General features: G+C 56.5%; 2 protein-coding genes across 2 annotated transcripts in view; one reads left to right on the plus strand and one right to left on the minus strand.

The window, feature by feature from the left end:
* PIGU (phosphatidylinositol glycan anchor biosynthesis class U) overlaps positions 1-16,066 on the plus strand; it is a 29,350-nt gene extending 13,284 nt beyond the window's left edge. Inside the window, exons 6-12 of the mRNA XM_038757174.1 lie at positions 783-883; positions 3,724-3,821; positions 6,259-6,413; positions 9,250-9,393; positions 13,075-13,199; positions 14,739-14,881; positions 15,445-16,066. Of these exons, the coding sequence (XP_038613102.1) occupies positions 783-883; positions 3,724-3,821; positions 6,259-6,413; positions 9,250-9,393; positions 13,075-13,199; positions 14,739-14,881; positions 15,445-15,558 (880 nt within the window). The 3' untranslated portion in view covers positions 15,559-16,066. The remainder of the gene's footprint in view (positions 1-782; positions 884-3,723; positions 3,822-6,258; positions 6,414-9,249; positions 9,394-13,074; positions 13,200-14,738; positions 14,882-15,444) is intronic.
* Positions 16,067-16,624: 558 nt separating this feature from the next.
* On the minus strand, positions 16,625-22,270 carry MAP1LC3A (microtubule associated protein 1 light chain 3 alpha). The gene is made up of 4 exons (XM_038757212.1): positions 22,141-22,270; positions 18,264-18,319; positions 18,062-18,168; positions 16,625-17,367 (listed from the first exon to the last, which is right to left on the minus strand). Exons 1-4 carry the CDS (start codon positions 22,178-22,180, stop codon positions 17,205-17,207), a joined length of 366 nt encoding a protein of 121 aa, XP_038613140.1. The 5' UTR covers positions 22,181-22,270; the 3' UTR covers positions 16,625-17,204.
* Positions 22,271-24,475: the final 2,205 nt, after the last annotated feature.

The following is a 24,475-nucleotide window of genomic DNA, read 5'->3' on the forward strand; positions in this document are numbered from 1 at the left end:
GCCGGAGCAGAGGGGCGCGGGGGCGGGCCCGGCTAGACGGAGACCCGATCCTTGTGTCCCTGCCGGCCCACCTGCACGGGACTCTTCTCTGGTCAAAGGGTCAGATGGTTTAACCCTGGTTAAACAGAGAATCAATCAATCGTCTTTATTGAGCGCTTACTGTGTGCAGAGCACTGTACTAAGCGCTTGGGAAGCACAAGTTGGCAACATATAGTACAAGTTGGCAACATATGGTTGCCGTATGTTGAGAAGCGGCGAGGCATAGCGGAAAGAGCCCGGGCTTGGGAGTCGGAGTAATCCCGGCTCCGCCAGTTGTCTGCTGTGTGACCTTGAGCAAGCCGCTTCACTTCTCTGGGCCTCAGTTACCTCGTCTGTAAAATGGGGATTAAGACTGAGAGTCCCACGTGGGACAACCCGCTTACCTTGTATCTGTCCTAGTGCTTAGAACAGTGCTGGGCACGTAGTAAGCGCTTAACAAATACCATAAGTATTATTATTATTATTAATAATCCTTCTGCCAATCCTGCGCTTCAGTCCTGCTCCCCTTGTGGGACAGGGCCAATTGCAGGATCTTGCTGCTACTTCTAAGCTGGCGTCTGTGCGTTGAGATGCGGTCGGTGTCCCCCTCTTTTCCTTTATGTGAGCAGGAGAGATGATTGGGGTGAAGATGGGTGAGCCTCCAGGTTGGGCAGCGTTGGGGCTGGCCCCGCTGGCCTCCGCCCCGGGCTCCGGTGCCGAGAGTGGTGTGTGGAGTTCCTCTCTCCCTCTCTCTTCCCCTACAGCTATCTCTTCAACCCGTACACCGTGCTGTCTTGCGTGGCCAAGTCCACGTGTGCGCTCAACAACACCCTCATCGCGTTCTTCATCTTGGCCACCGTAAAGGGTGAGCCCCCGGGGAGGGTCTGGGCCGGCTCTGCCATGCTTGCTGCCCAGCTAGGCTCGAGCGGGTGCTCTCTGGCCCATGGGCTTCAGGGTCACAGAGCGGCTTCAGTACGTACCGTCCGGGACCGTTGTCGGAGCTGCGAGGCACGTCCCCAAGTTTGGGAGGCAGGGAAGGCGACCATTCGCTTTGGTAGACGGGATACTGAGGCAGAAGGAGATAGGCAGTGGAAATTCAGCTATGGTCATAATAGTAGCGCATTATGACTGCCCACTGTATTCATCGGGTCACCGAGGGAGAGTCACAGATGGCGAGAGAAGAGTCAGGGGTGACGGATAGTTCATTCGTACATTCATTCAGTCATATTTATTGAGCCCTTGCTGCATGCGGAGTAATAATAATAATAATAATAATGGCATTTATTAAGCGCTTACTATGTGAGCCCACTGTTGGGTAGGGACTGTCTCTATATGATGCCAATTTGTACTTCCCAAGCGCTTAGTACAGTGCTCTGCACATAGTAAGCGCTCCATAAATACGATTGATGATGATGATGATGTGCAAAGCACTGTTCTAAGCGCTGGGGTAGATACAAGGTAATCAAGTTGTCCCATGTGGGGCTCCCAGACTTAATCCCCATTTTCCAGATGAGGGAACTGAGACCCAGAGAAGTGAAGTGACTTGCCCAGAGTCACACAGCTGACAAGTGGCGGAGCCCGGGATTTGAACCCACGACCTCTGACTCCAAAGCCCGGGCTCTTTCCACTGAGCCACGCTGCTTCTCTAGCAGTAGTGTCCGAAGTGCTTGGGAGAATACAAAAATAGATGTATTCCCCACCCAGAATAAGCCTGCAGTCTGGGGCGGGGAGACAGACATCAGTACAAATAAATAAAATTACAGACATGCACGTAAGTGCTGTGGGGCTGGGAGGGGGAGAAACAAAGGGAGCAAGTCAGGTTAACCGAGAAGGGAGTGGGAATTGAGGAATGGTGTGGCTTAGTCTGGTTAGGCCTGTCGGAGATGTGCCTTCGATAAGACTTTGAAGGGGGCTAGAGTAATTGTCTGTTTACTTAATTTGAGTAATTTGATTAATTGAATCAATTGATTGATTATTCCAATTATTGATTAGAATAATTAATTATTACTCTATTAATTGAGTAATAGAGTAATTTGAGGAGGAAGAGCGTTCCAGACCGGAGGCAGGCCGCGGGCTAGGGGTCGGTGGTGAGACGGGTGAGATCGAGGCCCCGTGAGAAGGTTAGCGCTAGAGGAACAGAGTGTGTGAGCTGGGTTGTAGAAGGAGAGAAGCGAGGTGAGGTAGGAGGGGTGAGGTGGTTGGAATGCTTTGAAGCCAACGGTGAGGAGTTTTTGTTTGATGTGGATGTGGATGGGCAGCCACTGGAGTTTTTTGAGGAGCGGGGTGACGTGTCCTGAGCGTTTTTACGGAAAAATGATCCGGTCAACAGAGTGACGTACTTACTGGAGTTGGGAGAGACAGAAAGCAGGGGACGTCAGCCAAGAGGCCGAAGCAGTAATCCAGGAGGGATAGGATGAGAAGCAGCATGGCTCAGTGGGAAAGAGCCCGGGCTTTGGAGTCAGAGGTCGTGGGTTCAAATCCCGGCTCCGCCAATTAGCTGTGTGACTTTGGGCAAGTCACTTAACTTCTCTGGGCCTCAGTTACCTCATCTGTAAAATGGGGGTGAAGACTGTGAGCCCCCCGCCGTGGGACAACCTGATCGTCTTGTAACCTCTCCAGCGCTTAGAACAGTGCTTTGCACATAGTAAGCGCTTAATAAATGCCATTATTATTATTATTATGAGTGATTGCATTAATGTGGTAGCAGTTTGGTTGGAGAAGAAAGGGCAGGGCTTAGCGATTTTGTGAAGGTGGGACTGACTGACAGGAGTTAGTGAAGGAATGAATATGTGGGTGGAATCAATCAATCGTATTTATTGAGCGCTTACTGTGTGCAGAGCACTGTACTAAGCGCTTGGGAAGTACAGGTCGGCAACACATAGAGACAGTCCCTACCCAACAGCGGGCTCACAGTCTAGAAGGGGGAATGACAGAGAGGAGCCATGGATAATTCCGGGGTTATCGGTCTGTGAGAAAGGAAGGATGGTGGTGCCGTCTACAGTGATGGGGATGTTGGGGGGCAGACAGGTTTTGGTTGGGAAGATAAGGGGCTCCGTTTTGGACGTGTTAAGTTTGACGTGATGGGATGACATCCAAATAGAGATGTCTGGAAAGCGGGAGGAGATGGGAGACTGCAGAGAGGGAGGGAGTGCCGGGACGTGGCAGGGCTTAATCAGTGATGGAGAGGGAAGAGTAGCAGCGTGGCTCAGTGCGAAGGACCCGGGCTTTGGAGTCAGAGGTCAGGGGTTCAAATCCCACTCCGCCAACTGTCAGCTGTGTGACTTGGGGCAAGTCACTTCTCTGGGCCTCAGTTCCCTCATCTGTAAAATGGGGATGAAGACTGTGAGCCCCCCGTGGGACAACCTGATCACCTTGTAACCTCCCCAGCGCTTAGAACAGTGCTTTGCACATAGTAAGTGCTTAATAAATGCCATTATTATTATTATTATTATTGTTAAGAGTAGGGGGTGTTGGCTAGTCCACGCTGGGGCGCGAGGGGAGAATTGGGGGTTTGGGATGAGCCACGCTGGATCACACAGGGCGAGTTGGGGATGTCGGTTGATCGGACAGTCTTTGCCGTTGTGGGAGGCAGCGGGCTGGCCTGGAGGGAGCGTCGGCGCTGATGCTTTTGGGCGGGTGCGGGGTGGCCACGGTCTCGGTCTCCGGGCTGCACCGCTCAGCAACGGCGTTGTTTCCGTTCCACAGGTAGTGCCTTTCTCAGTGCTGTGTTCCTGGCCCTGGCTACTTACCAATCCTTGTACCCATTGACGCTGTTCGCACCGGGATTACTCTACCTTCTCCAGGTAGCCTTCCCTGGTTAGCAGGCCCTGGCGGGGCTGGGCGGGGGGCTGGGTGGAGCGCTGAAGGAGGACGGTGGACCTCTGGGGGCTCAGCGGGGCGGGGAATAGGGACACTGTACGAGCCGCCTCTGCATTCATTCATTCATTCATTCATTCAATTGCATTTATTGAGCGCTTACTGTGTGCAGAGCACTGTACCAAGCGCTTGGGAAGTACAAATCGGCAACATATAGGGACAGTCCCTACCCAACAGCGGGCTCGCAGTCTAGAAGAGGGAGACAGACAACAAAACATTTACGAGAGCACTCAGTAAATAGGACGATTTGACGGATTTATGAAAGCGTTCAGTAAATAGGCTGATTTTAGGGATTTACGAGACCGCTCAGTAAGTGGGCTGATTTAAAAAAGTTACGAAAGTGCTCAGTCAGTACGGTTTTAGGGATTTACGAGCGCTCAGTAAATAGGACGATTTGACAGTTTTCCGAAAGCGGGCAGTAAACAGGAGGATCTTACGGATTTAGGCGCGCTCAGTAAATAGCTGACTTTACAGATTTACGAAAGCTCTCAGGAAATAGGCTGAGTTTAAGGAGTTCAGTCGTGACGATTTCTCAGCGCTTACACCAATGCTCAGCACCCAGTAAGCGTTTAACAGATACCACCGTTGACAAATTGCCGAAAACGCTCAGTAAACAGGAGGATCTGACGGATTTACGAGGGCTCGGTAAATCATCATCATCAATCGTATTTATTGAGCGCTTACTGTGTGCAGAGCACTGTACTAAGCGCTTGGGAAGTCCAAGTTGGCAACATATAGAGACAGTCCCTGCCCAACAGTGGGCTCACAGTCTAGAAGGGGGAGACAGAGAACAAAACCAAACATAGTAACGAAATAAAATAAATAGAATAGATAGGCACAAGCAAAATAAATAAATAGAGTAATAAATATGTACATACATATATACAGGCGCTGCAGGCAGTGGACTGCATGAACTGCGGGGAAAGACAGCAGAAGGGAACGTGTTCCCCTTGTGAGCATCGAGCTGTAAGTGAAGGAAAGTTTCCCAGCCTCGCCTGAGGTCTCCCGAGGGCACGTTGGCCGGTGTAGGAGATGCCCGAGAGGACCCCCCGGCTACGGGCTTCTGAGCCAGGGAGGGTGCGGGCAACGTCCCGGAAAGCTCTGGGAAGACCTGGAGGAGGAACAGCAGTGTGTTTAGGGGAGGATAGTAAAAGAAGCAACGTGACATAGCGGGATGAGCGTGACTCTGGGAGTCAGAGGACCTGGGTTCTAGTCCCTGCTCCATCACTTGTCTACTTCGTGACCTTGGGTAAGCCGCTTAACTTCTCCGTGCCTCAGTTCCCTCATCCGCCAAAATGGGGATCATCATCATCAGTCGTATTTATTGAGCGCTTACTACGTGCGGTGCATGAAGTCTGTGGGCCAGAGATTGGGTCCGACCTGATTATCCAGTGCCTGGCATATAGTAAGGGCTTGCCCACTGTTGGGTAGGGACTGTCTCTATATGTTGCCAGCTTGTACTTCCCATGCGCTTAGTACAGTGCTCTGCACACAGTAAGCGCTCAATAAATACGATTGATTAACAGAGACCGTTTAAAAAAAAAAAAAAGGCCTGGTCCCTATCTTGAGGGCGCCCAGACTCGTGAAGGGAACGGATCGACGAAAACGGCCAAATGGTGAATGAGGGAAAGGGGTCCCAGCACGGAGATGTGGGTGCTCACGGCAAACCGGCAAACATGGGAAGGCAGAAATAGCCCACATTTTGCTTATGGCCCACATCTCCCAGTCCCAGCAGAGGCTTCTTTCCCAGATTCCGGATCCGCAGCCACTCCTGGACGGTGGGGCAAGCAGCAGAGCTGGAAGCCTGGGGGTCGGGGTCCCAGCGAGGCAGGGGCGGGCTGGAGGTCTGGCCCTTTCTACCAGGCAGGCAGTCTCTAGTAAAAGGAACTGAACTGGCCCCTTTTCCTGAAGGGAAGAGTTGGGCAAAGAGGGAGTTGGGGTAAGCTCCAACCAGCCAGTCAGGAGCCTTTTGGTGGGTCCTGTCAGGGTCCCCGTGCCGGTGACAGGTGGGTGGCCCCGTCCAATGGCCTCTCCTGGCCTGCTCTGTTTTACTTGTACATAGCTATTCTATTTATTTTATTTGGTTAATACGTTTTGTTTCGTTGTCTGTCTCCCCCTTGTAGCCTCTGAGCCTGCTGTTGGGTAGGGACCGTCTCTATATGTTGCCAACTTGAACTTCCCAAGCGCTTAGTACAGTGCTCTGCACACAGTAAGCGCTCAATAAATACGATTGAATGAATGACCACCCAACCCCTCCGCTTCTGCTGCCTGTGAGGGAGACGTCAGGGGTGCCGCCCTGTCGCAGTCGTGGGATGCCGTGGGGCCCCCCCCTCCCTCTCCGACCTGGTTTATGTTTTCCTCCAGCGACAGTACATCCCCGTGAAATTGCAAAGCAAAACGCTGTGGCTCTTCACGGGCCAATATGCAGTGATGTATGCGGGGAGTCTCCTGGTGATCATCTGCCTGTCCTTCTTCCTCCTCAACTCCTGGGATTTCATCCCCTCCGTGTACGGCTTCATGTGAGTAATTCCGGCTCGCGGTGGTGATAGGCGGGACTTGGGACGGCCATTCCGCCCCACCAGGTGCAGCAGAGCACTGAACTGAGCTCTGGGAAGCGCAGTAGAACGGAAAGATCCACGCTCCCGTCCTCAGGAAGCTTAATGTTTGGCCTCACTAGCTTAGGAGAAATCGTTCGGGGATGGGACGGGGTATGATTTGCGGGAGTCCTGGAAGACCCTCCGCTCTGCCTTCGTGCCGAACTCGGGTACCAGTTGCCGGACTGAAGCGGGAGTGGGGGAGCTTCCTGATTGCCGGCTAACAGTCCTCGGCATGAAATCCCCCTGCGGACCAGCCCCCTCGGCAGCCCCCATCAGCCCTGAACCGTTGCCGAGACGGCATCAGCGAGGCCTGCTGCAGCCATCAAAGCTAGAAACTGAAGGGGAGTGAAAGTCCCACGTCCCTGGAAAGAGGGAATTCCGTCATCATCATCATCAATCGTATTTATTGAGCGCTTACTATGTGCAGAGCACTATACTAAGCACTTGGGAAGTACAAATTGGCAACATATACAGTCCCTACCCAACAGTGGGCTCACAGTCTAAAAGGGGGAGACAGAGAACAAAACCAAACATAGTAACAAAATAAAATAAATAGAATAGATATGTACAAGTAAAATAAATAAATAAATAGAGTAATAAATATGTACAAACATCTATACATATATACAGGTGCTGTGGGGAAGGGAAGGAGGTAAGATGGGGGTGATGGAGAGGGGGACGAGGGGGAGAGGAAGGAAGGGGCTCAGTCTGGGAAGGCCATCGCCTCTCGCCCGTGGGCCCCGAGTCATTATTATCATCATCATTGCCTTGGTCTGCCCCCGCGCTTAGAACAGTGCTTGCACATAGTAAGCGCTTATCAAATACCATCATCGTCATTATTATCATCATCATTGCCTTGGTCTGCCTCTGCGCTTAGAACAGTGCTTGGCACATAGTAACGGGTTAACAAATACCATCATTATTATTATTATTTTACAGATGAGGGAATTGAGGCACAGAGAAGTGAAGTAACTTGCCCAAGGTCGCCCAGCACGCAAGTCGCAGAGGCAGAATTAGAAATCAGATCCTTCGGACTTCCAGGCCCGGGCTCTATTCGCTCGGCCATTATGCTAATATTATTATTAATATCACCATCATGATTATTATCATGATGATGATAGAGAAGCAGCGTGGCTCAGTGGAAAGAGCCCGGGCTTTGGAGTCAGAGGTCGTGGGTTCAAATCCCGGCTCCGCCAATTTTCAGCTGTGTGACTTTGGGCAAGTCATTTCACTTCTCTGTTCCTCAGTTCCCTCATCTGGAAAATGGGGATTAAGACCGTGAGCCCCCCGTGGGACAACCTGATCACCTTGTAACTTCCCCAGCGCATAGAACAGTGCTTTGCACATAGTAAGCGCTTAATAATCCCAGGCCTTTTAGGAGGAGCCGAGACAGAGTCTGCAGTTGCGCCCCCAAAATCTGTAGCCGAAACCGTTGGCCTCGCCTAAAATAAATCCAAAAGGGAAGAAGGTGCCTTCTGGCCCGGAAGCATGGCTCAGTGGAAAGAGCATGGGTTTTGGAGTCAGAGGTCATGGGTTCAAATACCGGCTCTGCCAGTTGTCAGCTGTGTGACTTTGGGCAAGTCCCTTCACTTCTCTGGGCCTCAGTTACCTCATCTGTAAAACGGGGATAAAGACTGTGAGCCCCCAGTGGGACAACCTGATCACCTTGTAACCTCCCTAGCGCTTAGAACAGTGCTTTGCACATAGTAAGCGCTTAATAAACACCATTATTAAGACCTGGGTTCTAATCCTAGCTGTGCTAAGTGCTTGCTGGGTGACCTTGGGCATATCACTTCTCCGTTCCTCAGTTTTCCCGTTCTCCCTCCTACTTAGTCTGTCCCATGCTGGACAGGGACTGTGTCCAACCTAATTCACTTTTACCTACCCCAGTGCTTAGAACGGTTTTGACACATGGTAAGCGCTTATCAAATGCCATTAAAAAAAAAACCCACATGCACAAACCTCGGTGAAGGTGGCTGCGAGATGCTGTGGGTTTGATTCTTCCCATTTCCTGGGAGAGGAGGGAGTGGGGCAGAGTAGGACCGAGCAAGATGGGGGTCCCTGCAGGGGCCCTACCGTCCCTCCCTCCCTGTCTTCCTCATCTTTTGTCCATCACTAATCGCCAGTGGAAGCCGCTTGAATTCTTTAGCTTTGACCAAAACCATCATGTCAGGTTGATGTGTGTGTTCTGTCTGTGATTTTTCCTGGAATGACTTGGAGGAGAGGGATGAAACATTTCCCATCTGCCTGACCTCCTTTGACAACAGTGCTCCAGCGCTTTGCACATAGTAAGCGCTTAACAAATGCCATCATTATTATTATTATTATCTCCTCTGGAGCATCGGGCTGCCCCGCCCCACCCACTCCTCCCCTGGCCTGGTTTCAAGACCCAGAGGCCCTTTCTCCAAGTAGCCAAGGCCTGAGCGAAGCATCTTGGCCCCGACCCTTCTCTGTTTCCAACCCTCCGACGGCTAGTTGGTCAGGACTTGGGGGCTGGTGGCGCGCTCTCCGAAGAAGGCTAAGTCTCCCCCAGAGCATTTTGGAGTGGTCCTCGGCCCGGTTTCTGGGTCTGTAAACAGACCTGGTGAAGACGCCGCTCCTCTGATCCCCAGAGCCTTTCTCACCGGCCCATGCTTCGGGCCTCTCGTGGGCCTCGGGCTCTTCCCTGGGGTGGCTCCGCCAGGGACGACCCGGTTCCGGCCAAGCAGCCTAACCGGCGCCGACGGTCTCCGACTCCTGCCTCTGTTTTCGGTTCCAGCCTCTCCGTCCCGGACCTGACCCCGAACGTCGGCCTCTTCTGGTACTTCTTCGCGGAGATGTTTGAGCACTTCAGCCTCTTCTTTGTGTGCGTGTTCCAGATCAACGTCTTCTTCTACACCATCCCCTTGGCGGTAAAACTCAAGTGAGTCGGTCAGCGGACCTGCTACCTCGTTGTCGTAGAAACCCTCTGGGGTAGGACGGTCAGGCTTCTGCGGGACACCCACTGGGGCAACGGGGAGTGGTTCGCCCGGGATGCCGTCGCCAGGGTGACGGAGAGTGGTTTGCCTTGGGATACGGAAATGTTAAAAAGTCCTTGTGGCTCAGCTAGAGGCCCCTGGCAGCTGGCTTTGCCCAAGAGATAAGGAGCTGAGCTCTTCCAAGCTCCTTCTGTTCTCTTTGGTCGAACATTGGGCATCGTCAGCCGTGGGGTGAGAGGTCCTAAGGGAGGTCAGGGGTGGTACTGAGTCATACATTTGGTCCCTCACCCCAGGAATCAATTCTATTTATTGAGCACTAACTGTATGTTCAATAAACGCTGTACTCAGTGCCGTGGAGAGTACAGTCTATCAGAGCTCACTTACAGTCTAGTGGGGAAGACAGACACCGCTATAAACGATTTCAGGGAACAGTCTCCGAGGCCCAACCGAGGCTGCTTTCTTCATCTCTGCCTTCTCATTCCCTCTAAGTGTTTCTGGTTCTGAAGCTCAGAAGGCTGAGGTAATTATCCCCATTTTCCAGCGGAGGAAACTGAGACCGGAAGCCTCAGAGCAGGCCGCCTGAAAGATAAAACCCACGGCCGCTTACGGAGCCGATGCAGGGAGAAACGGCGTGGCCTTCTGGAGAGTTCATAGGCCTGGGGGGGAGAGGACCTGGGTTCTAATCCTGGCAGTGTCACTTGGCTTCTGTGTGACCTTGAGCAAGGCACTTCAATTCTCCGTGCCACCGTTTTCTCATCTGTAAAAAGGGGATTCAGTGTCTGTGCTTCCTCTTAGGTTGTTACCCCATGTCGGGGCTCTGAGTCTCACCCGATTATATTGTACCTTCCCTAGCACCTAGTATAGGCCTTGGCACAGAATAAGTGCTCAACAAACGTCCTGCCAGTGTCACTTGGCTTCTGTGTGACCTTGAGCAAGGCACTTCAATTCTCCGTGCCACCGTTTTCTCATCTGTAAAAAGGGGATTCAGTGTCTGTGCTTCCTCTTAGGTTGTGACCCCATGTCGGGTTCTGAGTCTCACCCGGTTATCTTGTATCTTCCCTAGCACCTAGTATAGGCCTTGGCACAGAATAAGTGTTCAACAAACACCACAGTCGTTATTATTAATAAATGGTCTCTCCTGTCGGGCTCAGGCCGGGCTACTCCTACCTCTGGTCCCTACCTCAGGAACTGTTTCCCAAGTCCTAGACAGGAACGACGGCCCTCTGTTGCTGGAGCGTCCACCCGTTTCCCTACTCAGCTCTCGGGCCACAGACCACCGGGAGGGCTGAGGTCTATGATTGCCTTTCCCGGAGGGCCGGGGGCCGGACAATTAGAGATTTCCCGACTCCGCTCTGGCCACCGACACCTCCGTCTCATCGTCCTCTTCTAACCCCTCTCCCGAGGAGGCAGAGCACGGGGCGACACTCGTCTGATTTTCCATGAGCCCCAGCTCCAGGCGGTTATTCGGTAATATTAATTGAGCGCCTGCTGGGTGCAGAGCACGGAGAGAGCCCAGTAGATGTGATCCCCACCCTCAAGGAGGTAACAGTCTTCAGTGGGAGGCGGACCCAAGTAGGAACGAGAAATAGAGTATAAAGATTTTGGCGTAAGCGTCCAGTTTGAGCGGCGAGGGTTATGTGGTGATGAGAGAGGTGGCACGGAAGTGTTGGGGATGTAAGTGTTGGGGATATCTTTTCTATTTATTTTATTTTGTTAGTATGTTTGGTTTTGTTCTCTGTCTCCCCCTTTTAGGCTTTGAGCCCACTGTTGGGTAGGGACTTTCTCTATATGTTGCCAACTTGTACTTTCCAAGCGCTTAATACAGTGCTCTGCACACAGTAAGCGCTCAATAAATACGATTGATTGATTGTAAGGGAGGATGAGAAATGAATCGGGGAAGGCAACCTGGAGGAGATTTGATTTCCCAACATTTCCCAGCGCTCTGCTTCAGGCCAGATGTGTCCAGGGGCTCCTTGTGCCACCCCCCGGCCCACCCCATTCATCCTCAGGGTGGAAGAGGTAGCAAATAACCTGAAGGAAGGTGGGAGGGGGAGAAAGGACCCAGGAGGAAGAAGAGGGGAACTGCTACCCTTCTCGTTCAAGCTCTCATCCTATCCCGTCTGGACTACTGCATCAGCCTTCTCTCTGATCTCCCATCCTCGTGTCTCTCCCCACTTCAATCCATACTTCATGCTGCTGCCCGGATTGTCTTTGTCCAGAAACGCTCTGGGCATATCACTCCCCTCCTCAAAAATCTCCAGTGGCTACCAATCAATCTGCGCATCAGGCAGAAACTCCTCACCCTGGGCTTCAAGGCTGTCCATCCATCCCCTCGCCCCTCCTACCTCACCTCCCTTCTCTCCTTCTCCAGCCCAGCCCGCACCCTCCGCTCCTCTGCTGCTAATCTCCTCACTGTGCCTCGTTCTCGCCTGTCCCGCCATCGACCCCCGGCCCAAGCTAGCTCTCTTCCTCCCTTCAAGGCCCTACTGAGAGCTCACCTCCTCCAGGAGGCCTTCCCACACTCAGCCCCTTCCTTCCTCTCCCCCTCGTCCCCCTCTCCACCCCCCATCTTACCTCCTTCCCTTCCCCACAGCACCTGTATATATGGATATATGTTTGTACATATTTGTTACTCTATTTTACTTGTACATATCTATTCTATTTCATTTTGTTATTATGTTCGGTTTTGCTCTCTGTCTCCCCCTTTTAGGCTGTGAGCCCACTGTTGGGTAGGGACTGTTTCTATATGTTGCCAACTTGTACTTCCCAAGCGCTTAGTACAGTACTCTGCACACAGTAAACGCTCAATAAATACGACTGATGATGATGATGAAAGGGAGGGGCACATAGTTGCCCTATGACCGTTCCTGCCATTCGAATTCCAGAGGACAATTAGTAGTCACCTGATCCTGTGCCCTCTCTGTTCCCTGGCTCTTACCAGCCAGGCTGCCCAACAAGTGGCCAGAGAGGCTAAAATGACGTTCCAGCCTGCAGCACTGTGTCTCCACAGACCCCCTCTTACTTCCCACCCTGCTTCCCCTGCCCGCCAACCCCAGCGGGGCCCATCTCGGGTGTGGGCCGGTACTGGCTGCGTGGCTCCCTGCCTCTAGACCGTAAACTCGTTCTGGGCGGGGAATGACACCGTTTATTGTTATATTCTTTCCCAAGCACTCTACACGCAGTAAGTGCTCAATAAATACGATCGAATGAATGAATGCTGCGTCCAAGGTCGGGGGAAGCTGGCGGTCCCGGTCCCCTTCGGGTCCACGCTCCGTAGTGGAGCCGTGAATCCGTTCTTCCCCTGCAGGAAGAGCTGCGGGAACTTAGGATGGCTCCCGCTTGGTCCCGGCCCCGAGTGGGCCTTGTAGTTGAGAGGGTCGCAGGAGCAGCCGCCGGGGTGGAGAGAGGGGCTGTTGTCCTGAGAGAGGGGTGACCACTTCGTCCTCCGTGCCCGAGGGCAGGGGCCCAGCCTTGAAGCAGTCGCCCCTGTTGGTGGGGGCCCATAGGCTCGGTGCCCCCGGGCTCTCCGTTGGGGCCTTGGCCTAAAAAGCAGGGCCCGGGAGCTTCGGGGCTTCTCGGAGGCCAGCCGAGCTGGGTCCCTGACGCCTGCTTTCCCTCCGCCCCAGGGAGCATCCCCTCTTCTTCATGTTCATGCAGATTGCCGTCATCTCCATCTTCAAATCGTACCCGACCGTAGGGGACGCCGCCCTCTACCTGGCCTTTCTCCCTGTGTGGAGCCACCTGTGCAGATGTAAGTCCCGCCGCCCTGGTCCGGATCCCGCCAGGGCGGAGTTGGCCGCCAGCTGGGGTTGTGAGAGGGGGTGGCAGGTGGAGACGATGGGATGCCACGGTCACTGTGGCTCTTGCTGTCTTGAGCCTGTGGGACTCTTGGAGGCCAGGGATCCACGGGGACCCTTGCCTTTTGGGCCCCCGCGGGTGAGGGGTGAGGCTGGCTTCCACACCCTCCAGTTAGGCGTGAGCCACGTGGCTCTGAATGTGCCACTTAACCAAATGAAAACAAGCCAGTACCCGGGAGGAAGTGAGGCTTGTTGTTTGGGGCCCAGCGTGTTTGGGCTCGTGTTCACTTGGCAATGCAGGAAGTGAAACTGTCTCGATTGGGAGTCTGGCTAGACGGGTGATTCCCCCACCCGTGGAGGGAAGGGCAGGCGGGTGGGTGGGCACGTTGGAGGGAAACAGGGTAGCAGGTGCAGCGGCCTTCCCCCCGGCCAGTTGCCGACCAGCCCCCTGGAGGAGGATCCCCGGGAGAAGCTGCCCTTTCCCCCAGCCACCATCCCCACAGTGGGCATCAGCCGTCTGACCACTGGTCTGACCACAGGGGGATGGCTTTTGACGCCCAGCACCCCGCGAGCGGGCGGAGTCTTGGGGACAAACATCATTGGAAAAACAAAGTGATTAAGCCCTGGCTCTTCCCACCCACTCCCCACCCCACCCCTCGACGATGAGCCATGGGGTGGGGTTTATTGGAACCGGACTGACGGCCGGTCTGACCTTCTGAACCTTGCGGTTGTGTCCAGCTGCCCCTGGGAGAGAGGGTCACGCTGTCCTGCACCTGGCCTGGAATCTGGGTGGGACGCACACGGGTTGGGAGTGCGTATGTGTGTGTGTGTGTGTGTGCACACACGCGTGTACTCGTGTGCCCATATGTGAGGGTGACGTCGCTCACCCGAGGGTGCCGAGGGCCGCGGCTCCGAGCGGACTCCGGCCGGCCGGGTGCAGTCAGAGGGGTGGTCCGCCACCAGGACCGCCAGCGCCCCGGCCGTCGTTCTCCTCCACCGGGCAGCCGCAGGGACGGGGAGGGGGAAGAGGATCCCGGAGGTCACTCTGGTGGGGGTGGGAAGCTGTCATCGCACCCAGGGGCCTGTTTCACCAGGGCTTCCCCTGGTCGCCCCAAGGGCCGTGGCCCTGCCGCCCGCCTCTGCCTCCTGGTTGCAGACTGGGGGGCTTGGGGTGACACCCCCACACACACACGCACTGTGGTGGGGACGTTGCCGCACTTCATTCTTTGGAACTTTCCGTCCCAGAGGCGGAACCGGTCTCTCTGCTGGGGTCACAGCCGGGTCCCCTCCCGGAGAGAGGCTGGCCCGACTGGACGCCGAGGTCGCGGTCAGGTCCCCTCCTGGCAGGGGGGCCGGCCAGACACCAGGGCAGCAACGGGGTCCCTCCCGGTCAGGAGACCGGCTGCCAGGGCCAGAGTCACGTCCCCTCCTGGCAGGGAGTGTGGTGGGCAAGCGGAGAGGTACTAAATTCCCGGGTTTTCTTTCCGGCCCAGTTTTGCGGAACGTCTTCGTCCTCTCCTGCGTCATCGTGGTGTGCTCCCTGCTCTTCCCAGTTCTGTGGCACCTCTGGATTTACGCGGGGAGCGCCAACTCTAACTTCTATTACGCCATCACGCTGACGTTCAACGTCGGGCAGGTGAGCGACCCGGGCAGGGGTCAGGCGTTTGGGTGGCTGGGTCCTCTCGGGCTGAGCCAGTTCTGTCACGGTTCCTCCCCTCCCCTGGGCCCCTTTGGATGGTGGCCGCTTTGCCCTCCCCTACTGATCGCTGGGGGGGCACTGACTGGCACCGGATCCAGAGGCAGACACGTGGACTCATGTTGGGGGCAGAGGGAGGTCGGAGGGCCCCGGAGAATGCCGACGGAGCCAGTCGGGCTCGGCTGAGGCCTCCTTTTTGGAGGATTGATGCCCGCTCGGGGCCGCCGGTCTTGGAATCCTCTTCCGGTTCCCGATGCCCCTGATTCAGGAGACCCAATCGGGCCCTTGAGCTCTCTTGGTGTGTTGTGTTTTGTTAGCTTGGGGCCGGGCACTCTGCCAGCTCCCTGCCAGCACGGGGAGAAACGGCCACGGGCCGAGAGGGCGAGGGCCTCGTCCCCGCGCCAACCGCCTGCTCTTAGCGCTTAGTACAGTGCTCAGCACACAGTAAGCGCTCAATAAATACGATTGACGGTGAAATACGATTGCTGATGCTCTCCACACAGATCCTGCTCGTGTCGGATTACTTCTACGCCTTCCTGCGGCGGGAATACTACCTGACTCACGGCCTGAACCTGCCCCGCAAGGACGGCACCGAGGCCATGCTGGTGCTCAAGTAGCCCCGCCCACCGGGATTCCGGCCAGGACCCCGGCGGGGTTGGGAGAGGAGGAAGAGGAGGAGGGGAGCCAGGCCTAGCCCTGCCCACCCAGCCGTCCGGACCCTGGCCCGGTCCCCGACGGGGCCGGGGCCGGAGGAGGGGAGCCTGGCCCCACGGGGCCCCTTGGACACGGTGTGGGAGGAGCTGAAGGCGGCGTGGAGGGAGGGGGCAGCGAGGCCCTCCCGCCTTGGACTGGACTGGAGTTGCGGGGGCCCCCGAGGGCTCTCCGGACTAGGCGGCCCCGCCGGGTGGGAGCCGGGCTGCCCTGGGGCCCGGCCCGGAGGGGCAGGCGGTCAAGGCCCCCCCCCTCCAGCCCCGTCACCGTCGGGCCCGGTGGCTCCCCCGTCTTCCCCAAACCCCCATCAGTACCACTACCCTGCCTTGGATCCCGGCAGCTGGCCTGCCACCCTGAACCCCCTGTGGGGGCCTGGCCCTCCTCATCGGGGCTGAATAAACATCCTTTCCTAGTTAACGGCAACTGCAGAGCTCTCAGCTAGGCCCGGCTGGGCCGTCCTTCCCTTCCCATCCCACCCTTTTTCTCCCAGCACTTTCCCCCATCTCCCAGGCCTTTGGGTGTGGGCTCACAGCCTCTTCGGGCGTGTCTGGCAGGGTTCTTGGGGAAGCGGTGGTGTATGCGAGGTGGAGGTGGTGGGGCCGGGGCTTTTGGGCTTTTCCCGCAGGCAGAGCTGGCTCTGTAGCAGCCCCTGCAGCTGGCCAGGCTTCTGGGACCATCCCTGAGCATGGACCGGCAACTCCTTCCTCCTCCCCAGCTTCCTCGTCCAAGCTGTGCGTGCCCTGCCCTATACTAAGCACTTGCAAGGAGGGGCGGGAGGGGAGAGTGGAGGCCCCTCCGCGACTCCCTCCACGCCCACGCTCACCGAGTCACAGGGCCGGGTGAGGGATGGGGTCTCCACGGGCCCAACTGGGTGAGCGGCACTGGCCGCGTCCTGCCGGGCACCACCCTGCCAACCACCCGCTGGCCTTGGCAGGCTGGGGGGAGACGCACAAAACCCCCCTTAGGCCTCAGTTTTGTTGGCCCTAAGCCGCAATGGGAATCTCTCTTTAACGCGGATCGTTGTCATAGCTTTATCGAGGGTTCATGTACACGTCGCGGGTGGGTTCAGGGGGAAGGTGTGGGCGAGGGGGCGTGGAGAAGCAGGCCCATGCCACCCGAGGCAGCTCCCCACCTGCGGACAATAGAGGCAGGCCCTGCCCCGCTCAGCTGCCTGAAACCAAGGGGCAGAGCTGGGGACGCAAAATGCCAGCCCTCTCCTCCCCCCACCCCTCTCCCAGAGGGCCGGGGGCACAGACTCCCCCATCTACCTCCTAGCACCAAGAGTCGGAGTGCCCGAAATGGACGGAAACACCCCGCGAACAGGCAGGTACGTTCTGGGGTCCGCTCGCCCCCACCACAGACGGTTTGGCATCGGGCCGGATCCAGGGGAGGGGCGGTGGCGGCGGGCGGGCAGAGCCGGCGCCCCGGAGGCGGCGCGGGGCGGTCTCGTGGTCCGGGGGGAGGGTGACGTGAGGAGGAGAGGGGACACGTGGCAGCCCCCCCCAAGGCTGAGATGGTGGGGGGGGAAGGACGGGGGCCCCAGGCTCCCTGTTCAGTAGCCGAAGGTCTCTTGGCTAGCGTAGACCATGTAGAGAAAGCCGTCTTCGTCCTTCTCCTGCTCGTAGATCTCGGAGATGGAGGTGGAGACGCTCACCATGCTGTGCTGGTTGACCAGCAGGAAAAAGGCCTGGGTGGGGTTCAGCTGGAGCCGGCGGCTGGGGGAGAGGGGGCACTGAGACCGTCAGCCCTGGGCTGGGGGCTGCCCGTCTGCCCCCCTCGCTCCCTGCCAGGAGAGTTAGCCAGGGGAGCCTGGTCCTGCCACCCACCCAGCGCTCGGCGGGCACTGCGCCCGTGAGGGCCGCGCCACCCTAGCACCGGTTGCTGCCCTTTGTTTTCGTTCTTTGGGCTCTTTTTTTATGCCCTCTGTGGCAGTCACTATACTAAAACGCTGCGGTAGATAAAAGATTACCAGGTTGGACACGGTCCGGCTCCTGCATGGAGCTCACAGTCAGTCCCCATTTCCCAGATGGGGTAACTGAGGCCCAGAGCAGTGACGTGACTTGCCGAACATATCTATTCTATTTATTTTCTTTTGTTAGTATGTTTGGTTTTGTTGTCCGTCTCCCCCTTTTAGACTGCGAGCCCGCTGTTGGGTAGGGACTGTCTCTAGACGTTGCCAATTTGCACTTCCCAAGCGCTTAGTCCAGTGCTCTGCACACAGTAAGCGCTCAATAAATACGATTGATGATGATGAAGGTCTCACAGCAGGCCAAGGGTGGAGCTGGAATTAGAACCCATGTCCTTCTGACACCCCAGCCCACGCTTTATCCACTAGGCCATACTGCTATGGCCGAAAGACAGGACCCTGGCGGGCCCCCCCCGTCCCGGAGAGTGGGAAGGGGCACGTACCGGATGATTTTCACCAGCTCGCTCATGTTGACGTGGTCGGGGACCAGGAACTTGGTCTTGTCTAGCACTGGCAGCTGCTTCTCGCCCTTGTAGCGCTCAATGATCACCTGCGGGCAGGTTACAGACGCCCCGGCCGGCTCAGTGGGGCGGCAGGGAGTGGGCGAGGGAGGGGAGAGGGAAGAGGGAAGAGGGGGCCACTCACCGGGATCTTGCTGGGGTGCTGCTCCCGGATCTGCTGCACTTCCTTACAGCGCTCAGCTAAGGGGCGAGAGACACCAGGTGGGGTCCCTGCAGCCCACCACCCTCGGAGGGTAGGGCAGGGCACCGCGGCGGGGACGTTGTGCTTGTGGGCACCGGTAACGATACGGGCCCGGTGGAAAGAGCAGGGGCCGGAGGGAGGACCTGGGAACCCCACCCTGCTGTGTGAGCCCACTGTTGGGTAGGGACTGTCTCTATATACTGCCAATTTGTACTTCCCAAGCGCTTAGTACGGTGCTCTGCACATAGTAAGCGCTCAATAAATACGACTGATGATGATGACGAGCGAGGGTAAGTAAGGTCACGTTCTCTGTGGCTCAGTCGCCCCATCGTTGGGTAGGGACTGTCTCTCTATGTTGCCATCTTGTACTTCCCAAGCGCTTGGTACAGTGCTCTGCACGCAGTAAGCGCTCAATAAATACGATTGATGATGATGATGATCTGTAAGATGGCGATTCAACAGCTATTCTCCTTCCCCCGTGGACTGGCTGTGAACCAGGTGAAGGGGAGGGACCTGTTTGTCTCATTTCCAGTCCAGGGCTTAATACATCATCATCATCATCAATCGTATTTATTGAGCGCTTACTATGTGCAGAGCACTGTACTAAGCGCTTGGGAAGCACAAATTGGCAACATATAGAGACAGTCCCTACCCAACAGTGGGCTCACAGTCTAAAAGGCTTTACTATGTGTAAGTGCTTGACACAGTAAGCGCTTCGCATCACCACCATTATCATCATCATTTTTATCGCCACGCCGTGGAGCGACTCTGTCCACTTGGCTTGGACCGTCATCAATCGTATTTATTGAGCGCTTACTGTGTGCAGAGCACTGGGCTAAGCGCTGACCAAGCAAGCTGGCCCAGAGGCCGGCTCCTCCCCGTCAGCCGGAGGCCAAGCCCAGCCCTCTCCAGGCTCTCGCATCACTGCTGAAGCGCGGGGCGGCTGCCAGGCCAGGGAAAGACCAGGCTCTTCCTACTGATGCCCGCCAGGGAGTTGGGATGGGGGAGGTGCCTTCCTGATGATGAGGATGATGATGGCGTTTGTTAGGCGCTTACTATGTGCACAGCACTGTACAAGGCCCAGAAGGCCGGACGGGCCCCAGGGCCCTGTGCCGTGGAGGGGGCAGCAACACCCCAGGGCGGTCCGCTCCATCAGGTAGCGCATCCCCTCGCTTCAGAGAAGCAGCGTGGCTCAGTGGAAAGAGCACAGGCTTGGCAGTCAGAGGCCATGGGTTCGAATCCCGACTCCGCCACAGGTCTGCTGTGTGACCTTGGGCAAGTCACTTACCTTCTCTGAGCCTTGGTTACCTCATCTGTAAAACGGGGATTAAGACGGCGAGCCCCACGTGGGACAACTTGATCACCCTGTATCCCCCCCCCCAGCGCTTAGAACAGTGCTCTGCACATAGTAAACGCTTAACAAATGCCATTATCATCATCATCAATCGTATTGAGCGCTTACTATGTGCAGAGCACTGTACTAAGCGCTTGGGAAGTACAAATTGGCAACATATAATAATATTATTATAATATTATAATAATATAATAATAATTATTATTATTATTAGTTGTCAGGGTGGGGGGCTTCCTGGGTGTGTCCCCGGGAGCCCCTTCCCGGCCCTGAGCTGTATGTGGGTGTGGTCAAGGGAGGGGAGCAGATCTCATCCCCTCCTAATGGCGGGCACCAGGACTGGTCAATCCGCAGTGGCCGTGGGCCCGGGCATGTAAACGGCAGAGGATGACCCGGGCCTGACCGAGGGGCCGAGTCCAGATCCGGTTAAGCGGGGCAAGTGAAGGGTGGGCGGCAGCAGAGGGGCCGGCGGCACTGCCCTGGCCTGGCTTTCATCATCATCATCATCATCATCATCAATCGTATTTATTGAGCGCTTACTATGTGCAGAGCACTGTACTGAGCGCTTGGGAAGTACAAATTGGTAACATCTAGAGACAGTCCCTACCCAACAGTGGGCTCACAGTCTAAAAGGGGGAGACAGAGAACAAAACCAAACATACTAACAAAACAGAATAGATATGTACAAGTAAAATAAATAGAGTAATAAATATGTAGAAACATATATACAGGTGCTGTGGGGAAGGGAAGGAGGTGGGATGGAGGGGGGACGAGGGGGAGAGGAAGGAAGGGGCTCAGTGTGGGAAGGCACCGGAGGCTGGGCTGGGGAGCTTGGGTTCCTGAACCCCCAGACACCTGAACCCCCAGTAGCCAGGGCGGGAGCAGGGTTGGGTTGCCAGCCGCCTCCAGGCCCACCCCCTCTATCCCAAACTGCTTCAGCCCGGTCCTGGGCCTCCTTGGGAGACGCCCCCGGGCAGCAGGTCCCAAGCCCCTGCAGGTGCAGGAGGTGAGGAGGGGAGACATCCTTCCGACCCTCCCTCTCGGGCCCCGGGCTCTCCGTGGTGCCCGGCCTGCCGGCTCTGGTTCCTCCAAACTCTGGGCTCACCCACGTAGGGCGGCTTCACCCTGTCAGTGGGCTGGGTGAAGGGGACTGGTGAGGCCGGGGTGGGCAAAGGCTGCCAGGGCCCGGGGCCGAAGCGGTGGGGTGACACTGTCATGAGGCTAGGCAAGGGTGCCAGGCCTCGGGGCCGAATTGGTGGGGTGACAGTATCATGAGGCTGGGCCAAGGGAACTGGTGTGGATGGGGGTGGGCATGGGGTGCCAGGCCCAGGGGCCGAAGCGGTGGGGTGACACTGCCATTTGGCTGGGCCAAGGGAACTGGTGAGGATGGGGTGGGCAAGCGGTGCCAGGCCCAGGGGCCGAATTGGTGGGGTGACACTGTCATTTGGCTGGGCCAAGGGAACTGGCAAGGATGGGGTGGGCAAGGGGTGCCAGGCCCAGGGGCCGAATTGGTGGGGTGACACTGTCATTTGGCTGGGCCAAGGGAACTGGTGAGGATGGGGTGAGCAAGGGGTGCCAGGCCCAGGGGCCGAAGTGGTGGGGTGACACTGTCATTTGGCTGGGCCAAGGGAACGGGCGAGGATGGGGTGGGCAAGGGGTGCCGGGGCTCGGGGCCGAATTGGTGGGGTGACACTGTGATTTGGCTGGGCCAAGGGAACTGGTGAGGATGGGGTGGGCAAGGAGTGCCAGGGCTCGGGGCCGAATTGGTGGGGTGACACTGTGATTTGGCTGGGCCAAGGGAATGGGCGAGGATGGGGTGGGCAAGGGGTGCCAGGCCCAGGGGCCGAAGTGGTGGGGTGACACTGTCATTTGTCTGGGCCAAGGGAACTGGCGAGGATGGGGTGGGCAAGGAGTGCCGGGGCTCGGGGCCGAATGGGTGGGGTGACACTGTGATTTGGCTGGGCCAAGGGAACGGGTGAGGATGGGGTGGGCAAGGGGTGCCAGGCCCAAGGGCCGAATTGGTGGGGTGACACTGTCATGAGGCTGGGCCACGGGAATTGGTGAGGATGGGGTGGGCAAGGGCTGCCGGGGCCCGGGGCTGAATTGGTGGGGTGACACTGTCATGAGGCTGGGCCAAGGGAACGGGTGAGGATGGGATAGGGTTGGGGGTGCCAGGCCCGGGGGCCGAAGCGGTGGGGTGACACTGTGATTTGGCTGGGCAAGGGGTGCCGGGGCTCGGGGCCGAATTGGTGGGGTGCCACTGTGGTTTGGCTGGGCCAAGGGAACGGGCGAGGATGGCAAGGGGTGGCAGGGCCCGGGGAGGCGGACGGTGGGGGGGGGTGGGAGGGGAGGGGTGGAGAGGGTCGCCACTGTCGGTGGTCTGGGCGACGGGAAGGGGTGAGGATGGGGTGGGCCTGCCGCCCCCCGCCCCCCTCCCCCCGGGCCCGGGCCCGGGCCCGGCCTCCTTACCGAAGGGGCGGCGCTGCTTGAAGGGCCGGTCCGAGGGCATGGTGGCCTGGCCGCAGGGGGGCTGGCCGCACAGGGGGGCTGGCCGCAGGGGGGCCGGTGGCGAGCTGCGGCTCCGAGGAGGCGAGCGGCCCCGCTGACGTCACCAACAACAGGCCTTAAACGGGAGGCCGGGCCCGCCCCCGGGGCTATGACGTCACCGGCCTGCGGACCCGGATGGCCCCGGCCCCCGGCCCCCCCGAGCAGCGCGACGGTGCCCTTTAGTCAGCGCTTCCTATCATCATCATCATCATCATCAATCGTATTTATTGAGCGCTTACTGTGTGCAGAGCACTGGACTAAGCGCTTGGGAAGTACAAATTGGCAACATATAGAGACAGTCCCTACCCAACAGTGGGCTCACAGTCTAAAAGGGGGAGACAGAGAACAAAACCAAACATACTCACAAAATAAAATAGAATAGACATGTGCAAGTAAAATAAATAGAGTAATAAATATGTACAAACATATATACATATATACGGGTGCTGTGGGGAAGGGAAGGAGGTAAGGTGGGGGGATGGAGAGGGGGACGAGGGGGACAGGAAGGAAGGGGCTCAGTGTGGGAGCACTGTTCTCAGCGCTGGGGCGGTTACAGGGTGGTCAGGTTGGGAAGCAGCGTGGCTCAGTGGAAAGAGCCCGGCCTTGGGAGTCAAAGGTCATGGGTTCGAATCCCTGCCCCACCGCTTGTCAGCTGGGTGACCCTGGGCAAGTCACTTCTCTGATCCTCACTTCCCTCGTCTGTCAAACGGGGATTAAGACTGTGAGCCCCACGTGGGACAACCTGATCACCTTGTATCCCCCCCCACCAGTGCTTGGCACATAGTTAGCGCTTAACAAATGCCATCATTATTATTATTATCAGGTTGTCCCACGGGGGGCTCACAGTCTTCATCCCCATTTTACAGATGAGGTCACTGAGGCCCAGACAATAATAATAATAATGATGGTATTTATTAAGCACTTACTATGTGCAAAGCACTGTTCTAAGCGCTGGGGAGGTTACAGGGTGATGAGGTTGTCCCACGGTGGGGGCTCACAGTCTTCATCCCCATTTTACAGATGAGGTCACTGAGGCCCAGAGAAGCGAAGTGACTTGCCCAAAGTCACACAGCTGACAATTGGCAGAGTCCAAATTTGAACCCATGAGCTCTGACTCCAAAGCCCGGGCTCTTTCCACTGAGCCACGCTGCTCCTCCCTACTCTGGCCTAGTGCACACAAGCAACCCTGCCCTCCCTAAATACGCCTGGGAGTCAGAACGTCGTGGGTTCTAATTCGGCCTCTGCCATTTGCCGCGTCACCTTGGGCCAGTCTTCTCCGGGCCTCGGTTACCTCATCTGTCAAATTCATTCAGTCGTATTTATTGAGCGCTCACTGTGTGCACAGCACTGGACTAAGCGCTTGGGAAGCACAAGTTAGCAACATGTAGAGACGTTCCCCACCCAGCAACGGGCTCACAGTCAAATGGGGTTTGAGATTGTGAGCCCCACGTGGCACATAGTCAGTGCTCGACAAATGAGTGCTCTGGACTGTGAGCCCACTGTTGGGTAGGGACTGTCTCTATATGTTGCCAACTTGTACTTCCCAAGCGCTTAGTACAGTGCTCTGCACACAGTAAGCGCTCAATAAATATGATTGATGATGATGATGATGACAGGGACCATGCCCAATCTGATTTGCTTGTACTCACCCAAGGCTTAGTACAGTGCCTGGCACATAGTGAGTGCTCAACAAATGAGTGCTCTAGACTGGGAGCCCGTTGTTGGATAGGGACCATCTCTATATGCTGCACGTTTGTACTTTCCAAGCGCTTAGTACAGTGCTCGGCACACAGTAAGCGCTCAATAAATACGATTGACTGAATGAATGAATGAAGGTCCGTCTCCCCCCTCTAGACTGTAAGTTTGTTTTGGGTGGGGAATGAGTTTGTTTATTGTTCTAGTGTACTCTCCCAAGTGCGTAGTACAGTGCTTTGCACACAGTAAGTGCTCAGTAAATATGACTGAGTGACCCGGCTTGTTATATGTTATATAGTGGGCATAGTGGGCTCTTCAGAGGGAGTCCAGTATGTGGAGTCTCCTGTCGAGAACGATGGATGAGCCTTGGCATGATACTTTAAGTTGCAGCGGCGTGGCGGAGTGGATAGAGCATGGGCTGGGAGTCAGAAGGTCATGGGTTCTAATCCTGATTTTGCCACTTGCCTGCTGTGTGACTTTGGGCAAGTCACTTGACTTCTCTGGGGCCTCATTTACCATGCCTGTAAAATGGGGATTGAGACCGCGAGCCTCTTGCCAGGGA

This window comes from Tachyglossus aculeatus, chromosome 15 (genome assembly GCF_015852505.1).
Source record: "Tachyglossus aculeatus isolate mTacAcu1 chromosome 15, mTacAcu1.pri, whole genome shotgun sequence".
NCBI classification, from domain to species: Eukaryota; Metazoa; Chordata; class Mammalia; order Monotremata; family Tachyglossidae; genus Tachyglossus; species Tachyglossus aculeatus.